This window comes from Sapajus apella, unplaced genomic scaffold, assembly GCF_009761245.1.
Source record: "Sapajus apella isolate SASKATOON/1434 unplaced genomic scaffold, GSC_monkey_1.0 scaffold172, whole genome shotgun sequence".
Lineage (NCBI taxonomy): Eukaryota > Metazoa > Chordata > Mammalia > Primates > Cebidae > Sapajus > Sapajus apella.
In genome coordinates, this window is record NW_022437112.1 from 166,513 (window position 1) to 185,813 (window position 19,301).

Here is a 19,301-nt window from a genome sequence, read left to right on the forward strand (position 1 = left end):
TCCCAGGGTAGTGCAAAGATCCGCTGTAGTGCAAAAGTAACGTGTTTTGAGTTTCGTGTGTTTACAACTCACACAGCTCAAAGAAAGCCTTAAAGAAGTCACAGCAGTGTACAAAATCTGTTGAGTCATAGCTGTTGTTCTTACAGTGGGCATGGAGAATTCTTTCTGTTGAGGGTCAAGTACAAGTGCCAAGAAGACTGAATGTTATACTGAGTAATGAACGGGCTCCTTGGAGTGGGTAAGAAAGGTAAATAAGGAGGAAGGAACTAGACAGAGAAGAAAAGTCAAGGACGATATTCATTGCATTATTAGAATTCTAGGGTGTGGCAAGAATTGAACGTTTCCCAATGATCTGCATGCTCTGTTGGAAGGAAGAGCAACAGGAGACTGAAAGGTTATTCTCTTGCCCAGTTCATAGGTCCAGTCCCAGGCAAAGCTTGGGCTGGATGCCAGTGTTCCTGATTCCTAATTGTGTTTTATCCAATTGAAACATCAGTGGCCACAGTCAAGCGCCTAACTCTGTCAGTTCCCATTCCTCAAAGCCCTTCTCCCACTTCCTGTCTTTGACCTGATTCCACCTAAGTTTGTCCATACAATGTTGTACTCTAATAAAAACTATTTTATTTTCAAGTTAACCAAGATAATATACTTTAAAAATGTGTTACTATTTCATTGTTCACTTTTTTGAAGAAATATTTAACACCTGTCAGCTATTGACATTGTTTGTTTACTTCTTACACTTTTTCTTTACTTTGTAGTTCACTTTCTATTTCTGCCATAATAAAATATTCATTACTGGAAACTTCATTTAAAAGCCAAGGCTACTTCTCCTCCTCCCTTCCAAATCTGCCCTGTAAGCTAGTAAATTCATCATTCATTAGCTTATATATTTTGCAAAGTGGGGGTTTTAGTTTAAAAAATTGGTAGCTTAAGCACAACTTTGTTTTTCTTTTCATGTTACCATGTGCAACCAGTGGCATTCCGGACTCTTGGAAGGAAATCTGTTGTGTGGTTGTGGTGGTCTTTTTTCTTCTCAAACCAGTCAAAAATACCCAGTCACAATTTAAAAAATTACCTGCTCTTGGTGGCGCACACCTGTGGTCGCAACTACTTAGGGGGCTGAGGTGGCAGGATCACGTGAGCCTGGCAGGTCCAGGCTGCCGGGAGCTGTGACTGCACCACTGCACTCCAGCCTGGGCGACAGAGAGAGACCCTGTCTCAAAACAAAACAGCAAAATGTCATCTACTCTCTGAGCAAATTTTCATATATATAGTTTCACTATTGTATACATGAGATTTGTATATATAAAATTTCATATATCAGTTCAGTACTGTTAACTGTTGGAACTGTGTGTATGGTGGATCTCCAGGGTTTATTTATGTCGCTCAACTAAAACTTCGTATCCTTTGACCAATACACTTCCCCTTCCGCCTCAAGGCCTATCCTCTGATAACTGTCTCTATACTCTCTGGTTCTATGAGTTTGAGTATTTTAGATTCTGGATTAGTCCATTCTCAGGCTGCTAATAAAGACATACCCAAGACTGGGTAATTTACGAAGGAGAGAGGTTTAATGGACTCACAGTTCCACATGGCTGGGGAGGTCTCACAGTCATGGCAGAAGACAAAGGAAGAGCAGAGAGACATCTTACATGGCGGCAGGCAAGAGAGAGCACATGCAGGGGAACTCCCATTTATAAAAACATCAGATCTCGTGAGACTTACTATCACAAGAACAGCACAGGAAAAACCCACCCCATCATTCAGTTACTTCCCACCGCGTCCCTCCCACGACACGTGGGGATTATGGGAGCCGCAATTCAAGATGAGACTTGGATGGGGACACAGTCAAAGCAAGTCAGATTCCTTGTATAAGTGAGATCACGTGATATTTAATATTTGTTTTCCTGTGCCTGGCTTATTTCAGTGAACATAATGACCTCCAATTCCATCCATGTTGCCGCAAATGACAGTTTCCTTCTTTTTTAAGGCTGCATAGTATTCCGTCATGTACATGTCCCATGTTTCCTTTATTCATTTGCCCTTAGATGGACACTTCGGTTGTTTGCACATCTTGGCTGTTGTGAATAGAGCTGCATAAACTTGGAAGCGCAGGTGTGTCCACAAGATCCTGGTTCTCTTGGGTCTTGCAAGCTAGCATAAGCAGGCACAGAATTATCAGCAAGTGAACAGAGAGGTAAATGGATCAGTATTGATTAGTGAGCTTTGCTCATCAACAGATGCTGGTTCCTCAGAAGGTTACACTTCCAAACCATCCTTTCTCTGAATGTCAGTTTCTCAGAAGCTTCATCTGCTGTCTGGGATAGATGTGATCACATGACACAGGACGACAGTTTTTGTTTCAGTGGCTCATCTCAGCTTGAAGCTGTGAATGTGTTGTTTAAAAATACTGCTGAGGAATGACTCGCATGCCAGTAAGGGCCTGCTGACGCTGGGATCGAGGTAGATGAAAGGCAATTTAGAGATGCTCTAGAAATCCTGCAGCAGTCGCAGTAGCTCGTGCCTGTAGGTCCAGCACTTTGGAGGCCAAGGCAGGAGGATGGCTTGAGCCTGGAGTTCAAGGCTAGCCTGAGTAATGTAGTGAGACCCTCTCTACAAAAGTGCAAAAATTAACCAGGTAGCTGAGGCGGGAGGATTGCTTGAGCCCAGGAGGTCGAGGCTACAGTGAGCTGTGATGGCGCCACTGCACTCCAGCCTGGGCGACAGAGCAAACTCATTCTCTCCATTAATCCAAGAACATTTATGCTATGTGAAGAATATTTCAATATGCACGTGAACACATGCACACCTTATAGGATCAGTTACAGGAAGAGGAGGAGGATGAAGAGGAAGAAGAGGAGGAGGAGGAGAAAGAAGGAAGAGGAGCCGGCAAAGCGTGTTTAGATTGAAAATGTGCCCCCAAGATACAGTAGAGATTTTTTTTTTTTGGAGACAGAGTCTCACTCTGTCGTCCAGCCTGGAGTGCAGTGGCGCGATCTCGGCTTGCTGCCATCTCTGCCTCCGAGGTTCCAGCTGTTCTTCTGCCTGCTCAGCCTCCCGGGTAGCTGGGACTATAGGCGTGCGCCGCCACCATGCCTGGCTTTTTGTATTTTTAGTAGAGATGGGTTGTCACCATGTTGGCCTTGCTGGTCTCAATCTCCTGACCTCATGATCCACCCACCTCGGCCTCCCAAAGTGCTGGGATTACAGGCGGGAGCCTTTTATAGACTATTAGATTTCTTCATTTAGATGCACCCCAGTGGGAGGAAGAGGAGGGGATGGAGGAGGAGGAAGTAGAAAAGAAAAAGAAGGAGGAGAAGGAGGAGAAGATTGAGGGAGAGAAAAAAAGAGAAGGAAGAGATGGAGGAGGGGAAGGAGAAGAGTGTGTTTGGACTGAAAATGTCCCAGCAGCACACAGTGAGATGTTGGTTTTCTTTTACGTTTGTAGTGGTTGCAGTTGTTGTTATTTGTGGGCACCTATTGCACTTCGTCTTAATCCATGGCAGGTTTTAGAAAACAGAGTCCGTGCTTTGAGCAAGCATTAGTGTGCATTAAGGAAAGAGCCATGTTGAGGAGGGCTGTGTGTTTTACACTCTGTCTGGATTTCTGATAAAAGCAGAGGGCCTGCAGAGAAAAAGCCATGTTGCATAAACCCATTTACTGTTACTCTAATGCTTCTCCTCGTGGGAGTGTGGCGCGTGTGGGTGTGGTCTCTGCAAAGACTCATCTGCAGAAATTATGGCCAGTTTGTCCCCAGATTGAAGAACCATTCAGAGGCAGAGGGTGCTCTCTCTCTCTGTCTCTCTCACCTTCTCTCCCTCCCCTCCGCCACCCGCAATTTCTGTATTTGGTGGAAAATTCCAGGAAATGCTTTCAGTCCAGGTGCGCCGTGACACCAAGTCTCTGAAAGGCTTGGGCCGTGTGGCTGCGGCGCCTCCTCCCTTTGTCAGGGGACTTAATGGCCTCTGATGATTTTTCTCTCTCCAGGCACCGGGACGTTCGGGCGGGTGCACCTGGTGAAAGAGAAGACTGCCAAGCATTTCTTCGCCCTCAAGGTGATGAGCATTCCCGACGTCATCCGCCTGAAGCAGGAGCAGCACGTGCACAATGAGAAGTCCGTTCTGAAGGAAGTCAGCCACCCGTTCCTCATCAGGCTGTGAGTCCCCTCCTCAGGCCTCTCCCCGCTCACCCTCCCTAGGTCCCTCAGTGTCTCTTCTTATAGGAAACAGGGTGGGCCGGGACCGTGGCCTGCGTGCAAAGACTCAGGCCACAGCAATCTCCACCTGGCAGGTCTTATCAGCCTCTGATCTTAGAGCTGGAAAACCTCCCTGGCTCCTGACCTCGATGGCCAACCAGGTCCAAAAAGAAATGCTCTGTGTACAGAATCCATGCCAGGCCCCTTGTTCCTCTCCTGGGTGAGCCTAGTATCTCTGCCTGGAAATGGAAGCAAGAATCTTTGTTTCCTCAACCTCCTTGGGTTCTGCATCTAGAGCTCTGTGGAGAACTGGTTAAGTTGGTTTTTCAGGGACCACAGTCACATGGACGGGGCTGGGCTTCAGGAACTCCAGTCATTTCATGGGTTTCTGGTTGACTGTAGATGAGAGACCTCCATTGAGATGCAGCCCGCACACTTCCAGCTCCTGGTGTGTGCTAGGGTAGTTGTGTTAGTCTATTCGGGCTGCTCTAACAAAGGATCTTAGACTTGGTAATTTACAGATGACAGATGTTTGTCTCACGGTTCTGGAGGCTGAAAGTCCAAGATCAAGACGTGGCAGATTCAGTGTCTGCTGAGGACCTGCTTCCTGGTTCACAGGCGGCACCTTCTCGCTGTGTCCTCACACGGTGGAAGGGGTGAGGGAGCTCTCTGGGGTCCCTTTTATAAGGGTACTGATTCCATTCATGACACTCCACCTTCTTGGCTTCATTACCTCCCAGAGGACCCACCACCTAACACCATCACCTCGGGGGTGAGGATCAAACATAGGGATTCAGGAGGACACAGATGCTCAGCCCATGGCAGCAGGGTCATTCCGTTTCCACCAGGCGTCTTAGACGAGGATGCCTGCGTGTCTCGGGGCTGCCTTCCATCCAATTCCCACGTGTGCGCTTCGCCGTCTTGCTGCCACTTCTCCCCCATTCGCCTGTCCATCTTCTGCTTTATCCAGGTCCCGTCTCTCTGCCCTGCTTTTCTGCACTGGCCTCCCTCCTACCTGGTCTTTCCCTCCCAGCCTTGCTCTCCTTGAAGACATCCCTCACTTTACAGCTGCATTGGTCCTCCCAGGTACCTCTGCAATGACCTGCCTCTGCATTCACCCTCCGTGAGCTCCTGAAGCACCCCACATAAAGCCCCAGCAACGCAGCGTCCTCTGCCACTGACCTCACGGACTGGCCTCCGGCCACCACCTCCCTGCGGGAGAAGGTGGAAGGTGCTGTTGACACACTGTCCCCAGGGCTTCTCCTCTTTCACAGGCCGCCTTCTTCGCTCTCATCATTGTCCTTCACTTCACCCACCTAAGAAACACCCACCTGTTTCCCTCATTCACCTGCTGCCCTTGGGACACAGGGTGCCCCCCATCATGTTCTTGAAGCACGTCGTGTGTACCCGAGCAAGTGCACCTGTCTGCCGTTTGACCCAACGCTGCCTAAGCTCTGAACAAAATCACATGCAGAGTCTGGGCATGGGGACTCATGCCTGTCAGCCAGCACTTTGGGAGACCGAGGCAGGTGGATCACCTGAGGTCAGGAGTTGGAGACCATCCTGGCCAACATGGTGAAATCCCGTCTCTACTAGAAGTACAAAAATTAGCTGGCTGTGGTGGTGTACACCTGTAGTCCCAGCTACTCAGGAGGCTGAGGCAGGAGAATCGCATGAACCTGGGAGGTGGAGGTTGTGGTGAGCTGAGATCATGTCACTGCACCCCAGCCTGGGCAACAAGAGTGAGACTCTGTCTCAAAAAAAACGAAAGAGTTCTGCTGAAGGCTGGGCTTGCAGGTGGGACCCTTCCCTTTCTCGTTTGCTAAGTTGCATCCTTTTGTGGCTTGCAGGTATCCTAAGCGTGATATTGTGGGGTGTGCCTGAAATCTTGGGTGAGGGGCTCCAGTTCTGGGGATTCCTCCCTGTTAAAGGTCAAATTGTGTCTCCTGAAAAGATACGTTGAAACCTTCACCTCTGGCTCCTGTGAATGGAATTGGAATGCTATTTGGAAATAGGGTTTTTGCAGATATAATTAAAATGCAAGGGGTCATCGCAGCTCATGCCTGTAACGGTGGCACTTTGGGAGGCAGAGGTGGAAGGATCACTTGAGCCCGGAGTTTGAGACCAGCCTGGGCAACATACCAAGACTTAGTTTCTACAACAAATTACACAATTAGCCAGGTGTGGTGGCGCACACCAGTGGTCTCAGCTACTAGGAAGGCCGAGGCGAGAGGATCGCTTCAAGCCAGGAGGTCGAGGCTGTGCTGAGCTGTGACGGCACCGCTGCACTCAAGACCCAGTTTGTAAAAACAAATGAAATAATCAAATAAATACAATAAAAATGAAATGCAGTGCAAGTAGGATGGAGTCATGCTGCTGTGCAGTGTGCTTTTTTTTTTTTTTTTTTTTGAGACAGAGTCTCGCACTGTTGCCTGGGCTGGAGTGCAGTGACGCAATCTCGGTTCACTGCAACCTCTGCCTCCCAGGTTCAAGTGATTCTCCTGCCTCAGCCTCCCAAGTACGTGGGATTGAAGGCACCTGCCACCACGCCCAGCTAATTTTTGTATTTTTAGTAGAGACGGGGTTTCGCTATGTTGGCCATGCTGGTCTCCTGACCTAGTGTCTACCTGCCTCGGCCTCCCAATACGGTGTGCTTTTAACTTTGTATGACTGGTGTCTATGAGAAAAGGAAGGAGACGCAGATACAGAGACAGCAGAGCACCACGAGGAGGACACCTCGTGAGGATAGAGGCAGAGGTTGGAGGAATGGTGCATCTCTAAGCCAGGGGACCCCAAGGACTGCCAGCTACTCCCAGAACCTGGGAGAGAGTCCGGGGCAGATTCTCCATCAGAACCTGTAGAAGAACAAATCCCGGCAACACCGTCAGGCTGAACTTTGGATTTCGGGCTCCAAAATCGTGGGAGAATACATTTCTTTTTTTCTCTCTCTCTCTTTTTGAGACAGAGCCTTGCCCTGTTGCCCTAGGCTGGAGTGCAGTGGCAGGATCTTGGCTCACTGCAGCCTCTGCCTCCCAGGTTCAAGAGATTCTCCTGCGTTAGCCACCCGAGTAGCTGGGACTACAGGCATTTGCCACCATGCCCAGCTCACTTTTGTATTTTTAGTGGAGACGGGTTTCACTATTTTTTGTTTCTCTTTTCTATTCTTTTTCTTTCCTTCCCTCCCTCCCTCTCTCTCTCTCTTTCCTTCCTTCCTTTCTTTTTCTTTCTTTCTCTTTCTTTCTTTCTTTCTCCTTTCTTTCTTTTTCTTCCTTCTTTCTCCTTCCTTCCTCCCTCCCTCCCTCCCTTCCTTCCTTCCTTCCTTCTTCTCTTTCTTTCTCTCTCTTTCTCTCTCATCCCCCTTCTCTCCCTCCCTCCCTCTTTCTTAACAGGGTCTCACTCTGTTGCCCAGGCTGGAGTTCAGTGGCACAATCATGGCTCACTGCAGTGTCTACCACCTGAGTTCAAGCAATCTTCCTGCCTCAGCCTCCCAACTAGCTGAGACTACAGGTATATGCCACCATGCCTGGCTAACTTTGAAAAATTTTTGTGGGGATGAGGTCTTGCTGTATTGCCCAGGCTGGTCTCAAACTCCTGGCCTGAAGCAATCCTCCCGCCTCAGCCTCCCACAGTGCTGGGATTGCAGGAGTCAGCCACGGCACCTGGACTGAGAATACACGTCTCTTGCCTGTCCCCCCATTCCGGTTTGTGGTACTTTGTTATGATAGCCCTGGGGACTCATACACAGCCCCTGCATGTCCTGGAGCACTACAGCAGCCTAGATGATGGGCTCTCGAGTACTTTACTCTTCAGAAATCAAAAATCCCACGGAAGAACTGCACGGCCATGGGAGTGAGTGGACGGTGCGAGTCAGAGAATTCCCCACAGCTAAATTCTTGAGCTCTGGCACGTTGAAAAATAGGGAGGAGCTTGCAAAACAGAGCTTTAGTTAGAAAGTTGTCCTCCCTTCAAGCTGGGATAGTTCAACAGCTGTTTTCCTTAGCAGATAAGGTGGATTCCTGCGGGGAATGGATTCTGATTTTCATGTTCCCTGCTTTCAATTAAGGAACAAAGTCACTGATATTTCTTAAGTCTCCTATAAAGTCCAAGACTTTAGAAATTCTATCCAAAGTTATCTATGCTGGTTTATTTTTATCTTTTATATATAAAAAATGTATATGTGTATATATATTTAGATTTAGAGACAGGGTTTTGCTCTGTGGCCCAGGCTGGAGTGCAGTGGCAAAATCTTGGCTCAGTGCAGCCCCAACCTCCTGGGCTCAAGCAATCCTCCTGCCTCAGCCTCCAGAGTAGCTGGGATTACAGGCGTGCGCCACCACACATGGCGAATTTTGTATTTTTAGTAGAGACAGGGTTTCTCCATGCTGGTCAGGCTGGTCTCGAACTCCCGACCTTAGGTGACCTGCCCTCCTTGGCCTCCCACAGTGCTGGGATGACAGGCATGAGCCGCCGCGCCCAGCCCTTACGGCATTTTTATGCTGCTAGTGTTCAATAAGAACATTGTCGATTGCTGTTGTTCTAAAGGATCTAGAGTTGATTCTCTTTTGAAATGATTGATTTCTTGTGTTAAATGTTAGAGTATATTTTTGTGAACTTGCTAGATAAGGGTTGAGAGAGCGCTACACAGCCAGGGTTTTTGTGAGTGCCTGGAGGAGGGAACTCCTTTATAGAGATTTCACTTTGAATCAACCGTTCCTGTGTGCTGATGATTCCGCAGATAACAGGTACAATAAAAGTTTTGCTTTCCTTGTAGTGGGAAACTCACCACAAGGTGACAGGTTCATAGATTTTTATATTAACCAACCATAGTTCACTCTTATCTGCAGTTTCAGTTACCTGCGGTCAGATCTTGTCTGAAAATTCTAAATGGAAAATTCCAGAAGTAAGTAGTACGTAAATTTTCAGTTGCATGCCCTTCTAAGTAGCCTAATGAAATCTCACACCATCCTGCTCTGTCCTGCTCGGGATGTGATTCATCTCTTTGTCCCGGGTCTCCACGCTGTATACCTGCCCACCTGTTAGTCACTTCGCAGTCGGAGATCAGATCTTATGAAAACAGTTCATCTAGGACTGGGGCTGTCTGTGGCTTCAGGGATCCACTGGGGGTTTTGGACTGCATGCCACTTGAGTGATGGACACTGCTCTAAAACCCTAAAAGCACTTGGCTTTGCCTCTCACTGGTTGGTGGGGCTTTCTCTGAACATGGATGAGAAGAGATCACAGTCGTTGGTCACTGTTTGCCGGGTGGTAGGTTTTGTTTTGTTTTTTGTTTGTTTGAGACGGAGTCTCCCTCTGTCTCCCAGGCTAGAGTGCAGTGGCGCCATCTCAACTCGCTGCAACTTCCACCTCCCCGGTTCAAGTGATTCTCCTGCCTCAGCCTTCTGAGTAGCTGGGATTACAGGTGCTCACCACCATGCACAGTGAATTTTTGTATTTTTAGTAGAGATGGGGTTTCACCATGTTGGCCAGGCTGGTATCAAACTCCTGACTGAGTGATACATCCGCCTCAGCCTCCCACAGTGCTGGGATGACAGTTGGGAGCCACCGCGCCCGGTCCTCAGTTGGTAGTTTTTTGAATTGCTCTTTTTTGCCGGTTACAGATACATTTTGCTGCCTGCCATGAGGGCAAATATGTGTTCAGTTTAAAATCGTCATCATCCTGGGGAGAGCGCGTGCCTTCGCATGGCTGAGGCCAGGCTCCCGGACCCTTGGGATGGGGCTTCCCGCCGTGCCGCGTTCTGGGTAGCTCAAGTCTGCGATGCTGACTTGACCTGCACCAAGGCAGCACAGAATGGATGGATTGGCTAAAGGTGCCCGCCTGCCGCCGCCTCTTACTGGCGGTTTCAGGTGTTGGACTTTTTCTTGATGAGGGTGTTAAGTGAGCATTTTCAGCAGAGGTGCCTGACGTTTCCAGCTGGACGAGTCTCTGGGGTGGGGCCGTCCTGCGCACTGCAGTGTTGGGCCGTGGCCCTGGGCTCCACCCACCAGGAGCAGGAGCAGCAACCCCAGGTCGGAAAACCAGAAATGCCTCCAGACATCACCAGTGTTCCTTCGCAGAGGGAGGGCAGTGTTATCTCCGCTGGCGAACCACCGTGACAGACAGACAGACAGCTTATAGGTAGATAGCATAGGTACGCGTGTGTTGAGGTGGATAGGTGATAGATGATAGATGTTAGGATAGGTGTAAATGATGAGTGATTGATAGGTAAATAGATGATGGGTAGCTAATAGATTATACATATTAAGAGAAGTGATAGATAATAGATATTAATATAAACAGATAGGTCTAGATGATAGATACTGAGATGGATAGGTGATTGACAGATTGATGACCGATTGCATATGGACAGAGCGCTCATGCTAAAAGAGAGTTTCTCAACCTCAGCAGTGCTGACATATGGGGCAGGATCATGGAGGTCTCTGTGGTGGGCGTCCTGTGCGCTGTAGGGTATTGAGCAACGTCCCTGGGCTCTACCCAGCAGATGCCAAGAGCACCCATCCTATCTGTGACAACTGAAGATGTCTCTAAATACTGTGAAGATGCCCCTGTGGGGGACAGAAAAGTATCCCCAGTTGTGAACCACTGTGATAGATAGGTGATAGGTGGATGGATTGATGGAGATCGATATGGAGATGGATATCGATAGATGACAGATCCTGAGGTAGATGGCTGTAGATGACAGGCGACTGATAGATCTTGCGATAGATAATTGATTGCTAGATGATGGCTGTAGACAATAGATGGCTGATAGACATTGAGATAGATAGGTGACTGACTGACGGATGATGGAATGTATTAGTAGAGTTTCTCAGCCTCAGCAGTGCTGACATTTGGGCTGGAGGATTCTCTGGTGGGCCGTCGTTACACTGTAGGGTGCTGAGCAGTGTCTCTGCGCTCCCCCTCCAGATGCCTCTAGCACCCCACCCCAGTGTGACAGCCAAAGATGGCTCCAGACACTGTCCAGTGTCTATTGCGGGGAGCAATCAGCCGACCCCCAGGCACCTTGACAGCCACAGTAGCGGATGCACAGACAGGATGAACTTCCTGTGTGCAGGTCCCTTTCTCCCTTTTCTGCCCGAGCCCCTGAGCCTGCAGCCCCACTCTTCTCTCATGATTGATGGGCTCATGAGCCAAACAGTGGTTCCAGTGCCATATTATCTATGGCACAGTAGCCGAGCCAGGCTAGCGGGTTTGGTCCGTGATTGCAGGGCATAGCCAGTTTTATTCAGCAGGATGTGGAAGGCAGGCGTTCTCTCCCCTCCGGCACATGCCTGTAGTTCCTGGGTGGCTGCTTGCTTCACCATGGAGAGGAATTCATGCTGGAACCTGTTCTTCAGGGAGAGTGGATGCATCTCTTGGAGACATCTTTTTTGAAAGTCTGCAAACCTGAGTGTGGTCGCCATCTCCACTGGTACTTGTTAGGTAGGAGTGAAACCATTCCTTTGTTTTCCTCAGAGTTCAGGGAGAAAGAACACTGTGTTCTCTCCTTTTATTTTTAGTTTTTGCTCTGTGTTTGAATTTTAAAAGCAAAAATCTAGAAGTAGCGCTCCTCCCCCACCCACTGCCTGCAAAAACAGAGGCCACAGAGTGAAGGCAGGTGCCTCCCAGACCTTCTCTTCCTCTGAAAATGAGAAACTGCATTTCTAGTGTTTGGGGCAAAGCAGGCGCTTCAGAAAGGGAGGCTTATTTTTTATTGTCTATATTTTTCTTTTTATTATTTTTTACCTTCATTCCCTTTTCCTATGTATGAAAAGGGAGGTCTCACTTCTTGCAATAGAATGCAATTGTAGTGTCTTCTCAATAGTTTTCTGTTAGATGCCAAGCGTTCGGGTGCCCGGGCCTAAGGAGACCTGCACTGGGTGAGCCGAGTCCCAGCGACACGTGGAAAACGGGAGTTACCAGCTCTATAGGGCAGGAGGTGGGGGTGAAGGTGAAATGGACACCTACAGAGAGTTTCGCAGGAGTAGGGTTTACTTGCTGAGAGTGGTGGGTGGTGGAAAATCATTCTAGACAGGGAATGACACAGAAGCCACGGGCCACTACAGGGACAGGAAGGACACGGGGAAGAACTCAAATCTGGGTTCCACTAGGGGGTGGACACAGGAATGCAGTGAGCTCAGGTGTGCAGGAGGCCACCAGGGTGACTGGGCAAGAGGTGGGTCTGGCGTTTCTACTGCTGGACAGTGAGGAAATCCGAGCAGAGAGAGTGCACTCCAATTTGGGAACCATTGAGGGCAAAGCATCTGCAGGCAACGGTCTCAGAAGAGATCCCGAGGCAGGGTCCTTGGAGGGAGGAAGCCGCAGGGTGGCTGCTGGGTCACCTTGGCTTAAGGCCCGGTTGCGGAGGGGCCAGGTCAGAAAGTTAGAAGGTTCTGGAGTCTCGTGTGGCGTAGTGTGATGCTGGAGGAGACAATGCCGACGGCTCATTTTCTTCTTCTCGTGACAAGAGCCCAGCTTTATGGCAGCCTCTGGAGGGAGGAGGTCCAACTTCTAAGTCAGGCATCTCCAAATTAGTGAGGCTGATTTGCCTGTTCATAAAAACAAAAACAAAAGCAAAAAAAAACCAAACAAACAAACAAAAAAACAACTCCTTAGAGGAGAAGCCATCCCCGCAGAATCTGCAAATAAAAGACAGCAGATCAGCTTCCAGATGGAAAGCGCTGCTTTCAGCTAAGAGGACGGCGCGGCTCAGCTGAGGTCACTGCGGAGGGGAGGGGACATGGAATCCTCCCTTGCCTCAGTCATTGTTGATGACATGTACTCTTTCTTCATGTTGACTTTACCTCCTGTTCATGGATTCATAGATGGCTCTGTGCTGGAATATATTCTTTAAGATTTTCTTTTATTTTGTTAACATATATCACACAAGATTTTCCTATTTTCGCTTCCCCCTTTTTTAAAAAAAAAAAATAAGGTCTTGCCCTGTTGCCCACGCTGCAGTGCACTGGTGCAGTCACGGCTCACTGCAGCCTCAACCTCCTGGGCTTGGGTGATCCTCCTGCCTCAGCCTCCCAAGAAGCTGAGACTACAGGTATGCACTACCATGCCTGGCTAATTTTTAAGTTTTTGGTAGAGACAGGGTCTTGCTGTGTTACACAGCCTGGTCCCCAACTACCTGGCTCAAGCAGTCCTCTCAACTCAGCCTCCCAAGTAGAGCTGGGACTGCAGGTACATGCTACCATGCCCAGTTAATTTTTAAATTTTTGGCAAACATGTGATCTTGCTTTGTTGCCCAGGCTGTTCTCAAACTCCTGACCTCAGGCAATCCTCCCGCCTTGGCCTCTCAAAGTGCTGAGATTACAGACATGAGCCTCTGTGTCTGGCCTCATTTTAACCACTTTTAAAATATACAGTTCACTACTCAGGAGGCGGAAGCAGGAGGATCACTTGAACCCGGGAGGTGGAGGTTGCAGTGAGCTGAGATTGTGCCACTGCACTCTATCCTGGGCAATGCAACAGAGTAAGACTGTCTCAAAAAAAAAAAAAAATGATGCCCAGTTTAGTGGCCCGGAACACATTTATGTTTCTATGCGACCGTCACCCCCATCCTTCTCCAGAATTCCTTTTCATCTTCCTCATGAAACAGCGTCGCCCTGTGCCCCTCCCTTCAGCCCCACCTGGCAGCCTCCCTTGTACTCTGTGCGTCTATGAATTTGGTGATTCTAGGAACCTTATATAGGTAGAGTCATACAGCATTTGTCCTTTTGTGACTGGTTCTTCCACTTACTGAAATGTCCTTCAGATTCCGCCATGCTGCAGAAAGGGATTTCCTTCCTTTCTAAGCCTGAGTCATATTCTGTCGTAGAGAGGACACAACGTGTGTTTGTCCGTTCCTGCATCCGTGGACACGGGGGTGCCTTCCACCTCTTGGCTGTAGTGAATAACGCCGCTGTGAACACAGTTTGGAAGCGTCTGTCCAGCGCCTTCTTTCAGCTGCTTGAATACATTGTTTTAATTAATTTATTTTTTTTTTTGAGATGGAGTCTTGCTCTGTCACCCAGGCTGGAGTGCAGTGGTGTGATCTTGGGTTACTGCAACCTCTGCCTCCTGGGTTCAAGCGATTCTGCCACCTCAGCCTCCTGAGTAGCTGGGATTACAGGCATGCCCCTCTACACCCAGCTAATTTTGCATTTTTAGTAAATATGGGTTTTCACCTTGTTGACCAGGCTGAGCTGGAATTCCTGACCTCAGGTGATCTGCCCACCTGGGCCTCCCAAAGTGCTGGGATTGCAGGCGTGAGCCACCACACCTAGCCCCTTGAATACATTTTGAGTATTATAATTAGATGTCTTTCCCACGGGTGCAGGGTGCCATGCAGTGTTTTTAGTTATGTATATTTTTTTGAGGCTTGCCTCAAGTTTCCCTTTCTTCCACTCACCCTCCCTCGTTGCCAGGTAACTGTATTTCACAGCCTGGTGTGGATCCTTCTGTACTTTTTTTGTGTTAAAACCCCTTCACACACACACACTCACGTGCACACGCATACACAAGCATACACACATGCACGTGCACACACATATATACATGCGTGCGCACACACGAACATGCACACCCATATGCATGCTTGCATGCACGCACATATGTGCATACACGCACACACATACACACGTGCCCCATGCAGCTTTGGCATCATGCCACTAGAATATACACCCTTTTTGTCTCTTGTTTTCTTGGAGATCCCTCTGGGGTATTTTGAGGAGGAGAAGTTGTATTGTTGATTTTTATGCCTTCAGGACACGTGTGCAGGTTTGGTACATGGACGTATTGGGTCGTGGTGAGCTTTGGGCTTCTGGTGTACCCCTGATCCGAGTAGTGAATGTTGCACCCAGTAGGTAATTTCTCGGCCCTCAACGCCTTCCCAGCCTCCCTTTTTGGGAGCCCCCAGTGTCTGTTATTTCCATGTTTATGTCCTTGTGGACCCAGTGTTGAGCTCCCATTTTTGAGCGACACTATGCCATGTTTGACTTTTCCGTGTCGGTTGTTTTACTTAGGGGAGTGGTTTCCAGTCCTATCCCTATTGTTGCAAAAGACATGATTTTATTTTTTTATGGCAGTGTTGATATACTGCATTTTCTGTAGCTTTTATATGCTAAATGTTCTTTATCCAGTCATCTGTTGGAATGGCTATTACTGCAAACTCAAAGGCAGGCATGGTGGCCCACGCCTATGACCCCTGTACTTTGAGAGACCCAGGCAGGAGGATCGCTTGAGCCCGAGAGCTTTAGACCAGCCTGTGCAATGTAGTGAGACCCTGTCTCTACAAAAAACTCAAAGAAATGGCGAGGCATGGTGCTACATGCCTATAGTTACAGCTCTTCAAGAGGCTGAGGCAGGAGGATGGCTTGAGCTCAGGAGTTAGAGGGTGCAGTGAGCTATGATCGCACCACTGCACTCCAGCTGGCACAACAGAGCGAGACCCTATCTCAGGGGAAAAGTAAGAAAACAACAGATGTTGGTGTGGAAGTGGAGGAAGGAGGACGCGGACGCGCTGCCGGTGCGTAGGAGGCCTTCCAATGCGTGCAGCAGGGGAGGAGGTGACCTCACTTTCTCCTGGAGAGGAGCTCAGCTGTGCAAGGCGGAGCTGCAGAGGACGGGAGGGTGGGTGTGACCCTAGCAGCAAGGCTGTGTGCCTGTGGGCATGTGCTTCCAGGTGACATTTCCTTGGACCCCACAGTGGGAAACAGGAGCCCCTCTGCCCCCTCATTCCTCTTGCTCTGAATTTGCATTCGCTGTCTGTCTGGTCTCAAGATTCCCAAGCGCCGCTTCTAGTCCTGACTACAGCCTGCCGCGCTAGACGTGTGTACCCACTTCACCACTCTCTGAGCTTCTGCCCAGATGCCTCCCACCAAAAATGAGTGCCTGCCCTTCCTCCTTGGCCCCAGCCCTAGCCAGTTCCTCATTTGAACTTCCCCATTTCATAAGTGGCCCTTCAGCTCTCGGGGTTCACCCAAGAACCATTTTCTATTTCCTTTTCTTTAACTCTGTGTTTACTCTAATCCTCAGTCCTGCCCTTTTAATTGTCTTTTTTTTTTTTTGAAAGAGATGTGGCCTTGCTTGATCATCCAGGCTGGAGTGGAATCAAGGGATCCTCCCACCTCAGCCTCCCAAGTAGCTGAGACCACAAGTGTGCACCACTATGCCCAGCTAATTCAAAATTTTTTTGTAGGGACAGGATCTCACTCTGTTGCTCAGGCTGGTCTCAAACTCCTTATTTGAAGCGATTCTCCTGCCTCGGCCTCCTAAGGAGTTAGGATTACCCCTCTGCCTTGCCCCTTTCCAGTTGTAAAACACATCTTCAGAGCCTGTCCTCGCCAGTGCTGTCTTCACAGCAGCCACCGGAGCTCGTCTGGATTCCCGCCACTTCTCTCCATGGGTCTCCCATCTCTGCAGAACTCGTCGCCCCTTCCTCCCATATCAGCCCAAAGCTTTCTGACGTGAAAATAGGATGGGCACAGTGGCTCATGCCTGTAATCTCGGCAGTTTCAGAGGCTGAGGTGGGAGGACTGCTTGACGCCAGGAGTTTGAGACCAACTGGGACATCATAGTGAGACCCCTTCTCTAATTGTTTTTTTTTTTTTTTTTTTTTTGAGACGGAGTTTCACTCTTGTTACCCAGGCTGGAGTGCAATGGCGCGATCTCGGCTCACCGCAACCTCCGCCTCCTGGGTTCAGGCAATTCTCCTGCCTCAGCCTCCTGAGTCGCTGGGATTACAGGCACGCGCCACCATGCCCAGCTAATTTTTTGTAGCTTTAGTAGAGACGGGGTTTCACCATGTTGACCAGGATGGTCTCGAACTCTTGACCTCGTGATCCACCCGCCTCAGCCTCCCAAAGTGCAGGGATTACAGGCGTGAGCCACCGCACCCGGCGTCTTAATTGTTTTTTAAAGACAGGGCCTTTCTCTGTTGTCCAGGCTGGAGTGCAGTGGTGCCATCATAGTTCACTGCAGCCTCATTCTCCTGGGCTCATGTGATCCTCTCACCTCAGCCTCCCATGTAGCTGGAACTGCAAGCCTGCAACACCAAGCCTGGCTAATTTTTAAATTTTGGGGGTCCTGCTGTGTTGCCCAGGCTGATCTTGAACTCTTGGGCACAAGTGATTTTCCTACTCAGTCTCTCAAGTAGCTAGTACAGGTGTACCGGCATGCCCACCTCATGTTTAATTTTTTTGTAGAGACCTGGTCTTGCTTTGTTGCCTAGACTGGTCTTGAGCTCCTGGGCTCAAGTGATCTGCCGTCCCAAGTGCCAGAATTACAGATGTGAGCCACGGCACCTGGCCTCCAGCCTTCCTTTATGTCCCTACCCAGTCTTCCTTTGGGCTTCAGCTGTGGGGACAGAGATGCCCCTGCCTCCCTGTCCCCACCTTCTACCTGCTCTTGCACGATCCCCTTCAGCCATCCTTCCAAGTGAGTGGGTAATGTCTGTTCCCCATCAAGCCTGCAAAGCTCATGGCAGTCACAAGATCTGCCCTTCCTGATATCATCTACCCAGGACATTGCTTGGCACATTAGGGGACCTTGTCCAGAGCACGTGGAAACCAATCAAGAACGTGGCTGGTGAGCTACAGGTTAATGTGTTGATGAAATCATTGATTCCTGAGGCTGGTACGCACGGTGAGGGCTAGATCTTGACCATGCTTCTCATAGCCACAGTAAGAAACTCTCTTGTCTTTTATTGCTTCTGAACTTTTATAGACTTGCTGCTGGGGCAGAGTTCTGCAGTTAACTGGATTCATTGAACCGATGCATCGGCTTCTCATTTTCTAAACTAGATTTGAAATCATCTGTGGTCACTAAACTCCGTCCATCCCACAATCCCTGCGCGTGATGACTTCAGTTTTGTAAATGTTTTTCGGAGCTAGTAAAGTCACTATCTCTTTAAACATTTTGTTACTTGTCGCTGGTGATACCCAGCTCTGTACAAATTCTGTCCATGTAAGCAAAGTCTCTTTTTTTCCCTGATAGGGTCTCGCTCTGTCACCCAGGCTGGAGTACAGAGGTTCAGTCAGAGCTCACTGCAGCCTTGAACTCCTGGGCTCACGCTATCCTCCTGCCTCAGCCTCTCACGTACTTGGACTACAGGCCTGCACAACCACGCCTGGATTATCCTTTTGTTTTTTGCAGAGACAGGATCTCCCTATGTTGCCCAGGCTGCTCTCCAACTCCTGGTCTCAAGCGATCCTCCTGCCTCAGCCTCGCAAAGTGCTGTGATGACAGGTGTAAGCTACCACACTCACCTGCAAAGTCTTACTTACTGGTAAAGATTTGAAGGAAGGATGTGTCGGAGAACTTTTTTTTTTCATATCGTATTTACTTAATCTTACTGATTTGGGGAAGGACAAGGGAATCCCAATTTTCTAGATTTTTGTTTTTCTTATAGGAATATGTTTTTGCTTGCTTACCTCTCTTTGTAAACTGTTACTTCATGTAGGTGCTGATGGGTGATCCCGCGTTGGTGTATAGGCAAAAATGATGTGTCCACTTCATATATACTGGTTAGGTGACTTTGTTAAGCCTTGTGGTTTGTGGATGTGGATTTTCATACAACCTTACACACCGCAGTAGCTTTCCCTCTCTCTCAGTAACTTTTTCTCCCCTCCCTTACCTCCTCCTCTCCCCACCTCTTCTCCCCTCCCCCCCTCCCTCCTCCTCTCATTTGATACAAAGCCCTAATTCTCTCTCACTGCAGATCATCCTAGCTGAAGTTGAGATTGCAGCTTCCCCTGCAAGCCAGGTGACCGAACTTGAGATTTTTGTACCGTCAGGGGCTTGCATACTCCACATACTTGCTTAGTCCTGCAAGTTCTTTCATTCCTTGCTTCTAACCTCCCCAATCCTTCTCATCTCCCACCTCGGTTAGATGTCCCTGAAGGGTGAGCTGCTGCTGCATTGTGGCAAGGTGAGGCATTGTTTTTAAGAAGATCTGTGCAGATTATTATCCTAGAGTGGGGTAGATAAGGGGAGATACAGGATATATCCAAAGAATGTGTTGCAGACTATTTGATGTGGGGAGGAGGGGAAGAGAGAGAGAGAGAGAGAGAGAGTGTGTGTGTAGGCATGCATCTTTTCCTTGCATATTTGAGTGTGTGT

The 19,301-nt window shown here is 48.9% G+C and overlaps 1 protein-coding gene across 2 annotated transcripts in view; it reads left to right on the forward strand.

Moving 5' to 3' along the window:
• PRKX (protein kinase X-linked) overlaps window positions 1-19,301 on the forward strand; it is a 94,737-nt gene that overhangs the window by 31,335 nt on the left and 44,101 nt on the right. For both annotated transcript variants that reach the window (XM_032267774.1, XM_032267775.1), the window contains exon 2: window positions 3,988-4,156. In XM_032267774.1, the coding sequence (XP_032123665.1) occupies window positions 3,988-4,156 (169 nt within the window). The remainder of the gene's footprint in view (window positions 1-3,987; window positions 4,157-19,301) is intronic.